This window comes from Bombus impatiens, unplaced genomic scaffold (genome assembly GCF_000188095.3).
Source record: "Bombus impatiens unplaced genomic scaffold, BIMP_2.2 scf_0724, whole genome shotgun sequence".
In the NCBI taxonomy this organism is placed as follows: domain Eukaryota; kingdom Metazoa; phylum Arthropoda; class Insecta; order Hymenoptera; family Apidae; genus Bombus; species Bombus impatiens.
Window position 1 is genome coordinate 78,824 of NT_177143.1, and position 7,708 is coordinate 86,531.

General features: G+C 33.1%; 1 protein-coding gene across 12 annotated transcripts; it reads left to right on the forward strand.

The window, feature by feature from the left end:
- The first annotated feature begins 938 nt into the window (after window positions 1–938).
- On the forward strand, window positions 939–6,897 carry LOC100749891 (glutamyl aminopeptidase). 12 transcript variants are annotated; one of them, XM_024370289.2, is made up of 14 exons: window positions 1,902–2,283; window positions 2,412–2,504; window positions 2,619–2,681; window positions 2,956–3,041; window positions 3,118–3,218; window positions 3,447–3,581; window positions 3,656–3,954; window positions 4,021–4,106; window positions 4,198–4,325; window positions 4,410–4,616; window positions 4,749–4,843; window positions 4,947–5,113; window positions 5,247–5,379; window positions 5,624–6,897. In XM_024370289.2, the coding sequence occupies exons 4-14, from the start codon at window positions 2,984–2,986 to the stop codon at window positions 5,997–5,999; spliced, it is 1,785 nt and encodes a 594-aa protein (XP_024226057.1). In that variant the 5' UTR covers window positions 1,902–2,283; window positions 2,412–2,504; window positions 2,619–2,681; window positions 2,956–2,983; the 3' UTR covers window positions 6,000–6,897. The 12 variants fall into 12 exon arrangements, with proteins under 12 accessions (XP_012245559.1, XP_033178782.1, XP_024226054.1 ...); XM_024370290.2 differs by having other exon boundaries at window positions 1,902–2,144; XM_012390136.3 differs by lacking the exons at window positions 1,902–2,283; window positions 2,619–2,681 and adding an exon at window positions 939–968.
- The last annotated feature ends 811 nt before the right edge of the window (window positions 6,898–7,708 follow it).

The window sequence follows — 7,708 nt, forward strand, 5'->3', positions numbered from 1 at the left end:
TAACATACGTTAATTTACGTGCTGTTTTTTACTCTTTTTCCATAAACCTCTTATCGTAACGAATTACATTGTTTCGAATTTAGTTTACACAGAAACCTCTTCACATGCTTAAGTACACATGGGATGGTCTAATACTATCGCAATGCTTAGTTTATTTGCTCCACGGATTTCTTATGTAAACTTTTTCCTCGTGTACTCAGTGTTCCCAGTTTGCAAACACGTTTTGTCATGGCATTTGTCTTGAAGATGATTATCATGAAATTTACGCGTGCCGAATTTGCACTTGACGAATTCCTTTGTCCTACTTCGATGGACAGTGAGAAACTGCGACTAAAGACAAGGTAATTAGTCCGTGAAGCGGTGTTAGAAACACGTCGTCTTAATATTCGTTTCACTTATTCCCACTTAACTAGTATTGGTATTATAGCGTGTCGTATCTCGTTATAAAATTTCAAAATGTTTTTTCTACAAATATCATTCATGAAAGCTTGCTTATAAATTTCTAAATACTTTCGTGTGTCGTTTTACTCTACTTACTCTGTGTTTACATTCCTTCACAAATTCCACGTTCGACTAATTCGATAGAATGTCAGCAACCAAAGAAGGAAACCAAAGAAAAACGCACGATTCGAAATCTTTCCAATTTCCAGCAAAAACTTCTCTATTACGAAACTTTTCAAATGCTTCTGTCCAATTTATTACATTTGCTAATACGTTTAATTTGTTCAAGGATCAACTGCATCACGAAAGACAAGTAGCTGCGAACAATTTCGATAACGCGGTCAAGGTCGCTGCTTCACCTAATGTAATGCATAATTCAATCGGGTGGCAGCGTTGATTTTAATTAAGAGCGAGATCTAGTCACGTTTGGAGCTCAAATTAAGAAGAACGTGAAACTGATGAAAATTTCGAGTTTCGTTTAGAGTCGTATCAAAAGTCGTAGAGAAAGCGTTCGCCGGAAATCAAAGGTAATTGGATTGTTTTTTAATAGTAGAATGATAGAATAATTACTTGATGGTCAATTAAATGTTTAATCTCGACGATCGTTATCGATGGTTCGAGGAAAATTTTTTATTATTACCAGATATTTATTTTGGTTCGTTCAACCTAACCGGCTTTGATTGATCATTATTCAATTTCACAGACAGAGAAAACTAATTCAATAACTGTTATGAACTCATTCAGTGTTGTCAGTTTACTCGTTTCAGTGTTGTACAGATATGGAACCGTGCGTTCATTTCATTTCATTCCAGTCTGATCGAGTTTCCCAGCTTCGCTGCATCTACTGGTCATTCACGTTCGTTCCGTATCTATCTGAATATTTGTTCCGGTCGTTGTCGCTCGTGCCATAATAATGTAATAAACGTTAGTACTTAACGGATTCGAAATTTAAGGAAAGTGTTAATTATTTGTAAAAAATAGAGGAATACATTCTGAGATTGATTTGAATTAAATTTATTAAAATTACATATTTAAATGAAACGAAGAAATTAAAGTTGAATAGATAAATGATTAAACGAACCTGTTTGCAATGTATTCTTTCTATTGAACTAAATGTCATATGTCAGAACTGGATTTTTATAAATTATTAATGAAGTAAACGACAATGTATTTGTCCTGAATCTGGTTTCACAAAACTACTCCAAAAATGTGGTTCTACTCTTAATAAATAATAAAAAATAACTTTTCTCACAGGCCCAAACTATCGATAAAAAATAGTGAACAACGTTGATATCTTAACAAAATTTACATAAATGACTGTTTCATAAGAATATATTAACTATTGGAAATCTACCAAGAACGTTCTTTTCTACCACATATTTTCTCGATCTGGAATTTTATTTCAAATCTCCCGCCTAAACTTATTTCTTCAATTCATCTCTGAAAAATGCGATTTCAATGATCAGTTGATACGTAGAAAATTGTTTCACGATTCTTTCTTGCTATGTTACAAGAAGAGAAATTGCAACGAACACGTGATGTTCCAGGTGAAATAAAAATTTATTCAGATCCACTCCTCGGCCACGCATGCGCTCGAATGGCGACAGAGGTATTGAGACGCAGTTCTGGGGGCGCTGAAAACTGTACCGTACCGTTTTCAGCAATGAGAATTCTTATACTATAATAACAACGAGTTTACTCCCGTATGAGTTTTCTTCCCTTTTGTTGGTTATTACTAAATCAATAGACTACATGTAGTTTATTTTCGGGGAAGCTTCACGTACGCATCCACAGCCACCACCACCAACAACAACAACAACAACAACAGATTCCTCGTACATGGTACACCAACACATTGATCCTGATCATCAATGAATTGCATAACCTTATTTCAGCATAATTTTCATTGTTATGTTACAAATAATTCAAAATATTTATTCTAAATATTAATTATTTATTATACTTTTTAGTATTCGAATGTATCCCCATTCGCAAGAAATGACATCGATGACTTTTGAACAAGGCGTATCGATATCCGATCTACTTAATCTGCCTCTTAATCGGTAAGTTCGTATTCTTCACAAAAAAGGTAAAGGGCCTGAATGATCGCTAATTCCCGATTAACGTATACGCAACGTATGCTAAATGAAATAAGACCAAAGTTGCTTTTGGTGTAGCCACGAGAACCATGAAGTACAATATTAATTTGTTTCGCATTGATTATCCTATGCAAAAGTTAGGTAAGTGTCAGGGATATCATCAATGAGAAATAAAGTGATTTCAAGATAGTCCAAATTTCATAACGGACGTTTTCTTTTTCTTTAGATTTTAGAGCAAAGAAAGTTTCGAAAATTCAAATAATTCAAAATAGTGGAAAGAAAAATTTGAAACTGAATATCAATTTCTTCGTTATCTTTTTTTTTTACACATTTCACATTTTACATTAAATGTAAAAATAATCAGAGATCGACTGGCTGAATATTTTTAAAATTGAGTTCTAATTTAATTTTCTAGATACTTTGGGGATTGGTTAAATACACAGATGAAAGATGATTGCACAATCAGTCATAAACCTCCACACGTGTGGTATGGAAATTTAGGTAAATACAGTTAGTTATTGCATTTATAAGAAAAAAATTTATTTTCAAAAGGATTAAAACGCTCTTATTAATTCAGTTACTATGTCCTGGTGGGATGAGTTATGGCTAAGCAAAGGTTTTGCTTATTCTCTGAAGCACAAGGTTACAGAAGATGCAATTCTTCCTGGCTGGCAAGTCGTTAGTTATTCACTTTATAACTATTTCGATACACTTTTTCTTAGATTATCTAGTTAATTAACTATTTTTATTGATAATTTCATTACAAAGTTATTTCTGCTTCTTAATTAAAAGATGTACTTAGAAGGAATTATTTTACTTGGAAAGAACCGACATATTGATAGAATATCGATTGAATCAATACTTCATTACAATCAATACAATATTATCAAATAAATTTATTTACAGACAGATCTGTTCTTACTCGAACAAATGCATTCTGCTCTTGCAATCGACGCGGAACTGAGCTCGCACCCTATCGTTCAAACCGTTAACAACACCGACGAAGTAACTGCAATATTCGATGAAATATCTTACAAAAAGGTAACTTTATCGTAGAAAAATATTAGATTTTTATACTCCACGTTTCACATGTATATCGTTCCTTTATTTTCAAGATGTCCTCGATAATTAGAATGATGGAGAATTCCATAAAACCAACTATTTTTGAAAAGGAAAATTACTTAGATCTAAAGAAACTTATGTACCAAAACTCGGAAGCCGCTTACCTCTCCAAAATATTACAAGAATGCTCTCTGGATAACTTGAACGTGACAGCTATAACAGATACGTGGACCAGACAGAAAGGATTCCCAGTGGTGAACGTGAAGAAATCTGGTAATAAATATATATTGACGCAGAAACGATTCTTGATCGATCCGAATGCTGACTTTGATTCATCGGAATCCGAATACGGGTAATATAATAAATTCAGTCAAAACACATTTAAAAAAAAAATAAAGCAAGATTATCTTTGTTTAAGGTACAAATGGACTATTCCTATTACTTACATCACCAATAAGATATCCACACCTATTCTTGTGTGGTTCGATAAAGATGCCAAAGATCGTAAATATTATTTTACATCTAGCACAATTTGGAAATTTCATGTAGCATTTTTCAACAATGTAAGTATCATCTAATTATATGAATTTTGCAGTGGTGATTGAATTGGACGACCCAGTTGACTGGATCAAGTTCAACGCATATGAAGTTGGATATTATCGTGTTAACTATGAACAAAATGAGTGGAATCCCCTTTACAATATTCTTCGATGCCAACATGAGGTAAAACATGTAATATGTTCTCGTCATTCAATTCTTTATAATTAATTAAATAATCAATTAACTAAATTCTTATCGTATTCTTAGACATTGTCGGCGCTTGATAGAGCGCATCTTCTGGAAGACGTGTTCAGTTTAGCCTATGCTGGGCAACTCGATTATGGTCTGGTTATGAATATGATGAAGTACCTGAAACGAGAAAGACACCCTATTCCATGGTGTGTGGCTTCCTCAAAGTTAATGTACATCTTTTCTCTCTTGAGGGATGGGGGCGTTTTCCCGAAGGCATTCAAGGTAAAAGAATAATTAATTTTATTTCTATATTTTTTCAAGTATTTACGATTTTATCTAGGCTCAACCAGGCCGCGTTGTTTCTTAGAATTGTGAAACGAAGTGATTTTATCATTTCGCTAAATTGTTTTGTAGAGATATGCGGGAGACTTGGTAGACGGCATATACCATGAAATAGGATGGGGATTGAAGGAAGTAACAGACGCTAAAAACAAAGATTATACAGATATGTAGGTAAAAATTCTTTGTCCCGAAACAAATAGTCGTTATTTTTTAATTTTTATTTTTATCATTATTTTTACATTTTTTCGAATTTTACTCTGGTTCACGTAGAAGACTTCAAAAGACAATCTTGGAATTCGCCCTCGCTGTGGAACACAAAGATTGTAGTCTCGCAGTCAAACGAATATTCATAAAATATTTCTTTCCTACGTATGATGAAGATCGAATAGAACACGTTCCAGCAAACCCTTATATTCGTGATCTTTTCAGTTATTACGGTAAATATCTTAACTAGTTTATATTTTAATATTCAACATTTGCGTTTCACAAGAAAGATTCAATTGATATTGAAATTTTACATTTACGTAATATTTACACTGAATTTACTAACCATAAATTGTACTCTTCTAGGAATGCATTTCATTGGCGATATATCAGCATGGGAAAGTATATTCAAAATATATAAAGCTGAGAACAATAGGATAGAGAAACTGATGTTGATGCGTACGCTCACCGCGATTAAAGACACTTCGATTTTGGAACAGTAACTCGCTTGCTTCTTTTAAAAATAGCTTTAAAGATCTGAAAATATTCCTTTACAAATTTCACACGACATGTTTTATTTTTATTCGAAAATTGGAAATTAAAGAAATATAAAAAAATAAATTTAAATAAACTACAAAGATATATGGAAATAAATTTCAAATTATGGTACTCCAAGAGAATAAATTTATAGAAGTGTAATAGGCTTTTACATTGTATTTTTTTTTTTTATATTTTCTTCGCAGATTCATCGTAACGGCCACAGACGAGAAATACGTCGCCGTCCAAGACTTCCTCGGTTGTTTAATCGCCATGTCGGAAAATCCCGTAGGAACACCATTAGTCTGGGAATGGGTGCGCTCCAATTGGGAGTTCCTAGTGGACAGATATACCCTGAACGACCGGCATCTCACTTCGTTGATCCCATCAATCACGAAGACGTTCGCCACACAGACAAGTTTAGACGAAATGGAATGCTTCTTCGCCAAGTATCCCGATGTTGGCGCTGGCGCCATGCATCGCGCCAAAGCATTAGAGACAGTATCCAATAACATAAAATGGCGAGCCAGATCGCGTATGAAGCTGGGAACATGGTTACTTCGATACAGAGTAGAAAAGTGAAGAAGGTCGATATAAAGACACTTGTTATTATGGCAAATCATATCAAAAGCATGTAAAATTCTGTCTTAATCGACAGAATTTGCAAAGGAAAGAAGAAGTTTTACATGCAAGAAGGTACTGTTATGAAAGTGAGAAGAAGAATAAGATTTACGTTTGTTTTTTGTTTTTATTTTGTTAATTTAATCTAAGAAAGAATAAAGAGAAGGAGAAATATGTTGTGTAATTTCTTGCAATATGAAAATTTATTTTTAGTTAGTTTAGTTGAGTTAGTATCGTGTAAGAAAGAGAAATAAGTGCAAGAATTTCATTAGAAGATAATTGTTTCAAGAAAAAAAGAACAATACTTTTACATGTATATTATAATACAACAATATTTATACTTATTGTAAGCAATCTGTGTCGTTTCTTTGATAAAGAAAACATCCTGAAGCAAACGAAGTTGCTCGTCGTTTCGACGAATGAAATCGATGCTATGTTTTGTTCCACGGATCAAAGGGTAATCAACAGGATAAATCGAGCCATTATAATTGTTCTTCCCTCCCGGATCGTACAATTGGATTCACTTCTATTGGACGATCATGATCAACGTTGTCAACAAAGACATGCGGAACTTTAATTCATCCTGTCCGTCGCGTTTCCGTGTCTTCGTGACTTTATAGAACGTGTTTTACCTTCGCCTGTCTTCCACGGTTAATGGCTTGACATATAACCGTGTTCTATATCCGTCAATATCGTCAGTTTAGAGTAGTCCACACTGAAAAGGGCAACTATTAAAGTCACTGCATAGAATGAGATGTTAGCTTTGTCGAGCTGCGGAAGTTTCTACTAGAATTGAAAATATTGTAGACGAATAACTGTATTAGCGAGAAATTATATTGTCAATGATTTTTTATTTCATTATATCTTTTTATATTTCTTATTCAAATCTTTCTGTCGTCGCTTGGAAGATATAGAAATACATATATCTAGATGGAAAAGATACAAAACTAATTAACAATATTTCTATTTTATCTATAACTCTAAACTCTATTTCATATAACGCTCGAACGCAATTTTTAATCGAAGTTCTACTTTCGTAGAATATTTTTACAAAATTGAAGAAGAACTTCAAATAAATGGCAACAAGTCGCATAGTAAATCGCAGAAAAATTTCACAATTGTAATTTCACCAATCATTAGAATTTGGTGGAGCAATTATACCACGAAAATTGATCATAATTCAAACCTCTTTGAATTTCTCAAATGCTTACAATCGTTATTGTACACAACTATCTATTTGTTCTTCCGCTATCATCGATTTCCCGCACAACCCAGGGGTCTCATAATCTGTCAATTGATCCGTCATTGACAAAACGAGCTGCACAAATTGATTCGTTGCACAAATGGAGGTCGAAATTAAGTCTCCGCAAATATCGAAGCTCAATTATCAGAGTAAACTTACAGATCTTTTTTCGAAAAAATAAACCGTGTAAACACTTGCTCGTACAATTAAATTTATGTTTCAGTAAATTAACAAATCGCAAAACTTTTACAATTTTAGATAATCACAGATTTTAATTTAATATTAAAATAACTTTGCAATTTTCTTATCAAAATTATTCTGATAGTAGAGAATACTATTACAATTCTTTTACAGTAAATTCTGTTACTACTAATCCGTCGAAGAACATTCATTTGTGAGTATTTTTTAAGAAATTGGTGATACGAAC

Excerpts from the sequence above, each read along its gene's own strand:
- LOC100749891 (XM_033322891.1), top strand. The coding sequence starts at position 1,221 with ATGGAACCGTGCGTTCATTTCATTTCATTCCAGTCTGATCGAGTTTCC. Across the intron at positions 4,617-4,748 it reads TTTTCCCGAAGGCATTCAAG|AGATATGCGGGAGACTTGGT; the intron begins GTAAAAGAATAA and ends ATTGTTTTGTAG. Across the intron at positions 5,380-5,623 it reads GACACTTCGATTTTGGAACA|ATTCATCGTAACGGCCACAG; the intron begins GTAACTCGCTTG and ends TTTTCTTCGCAG.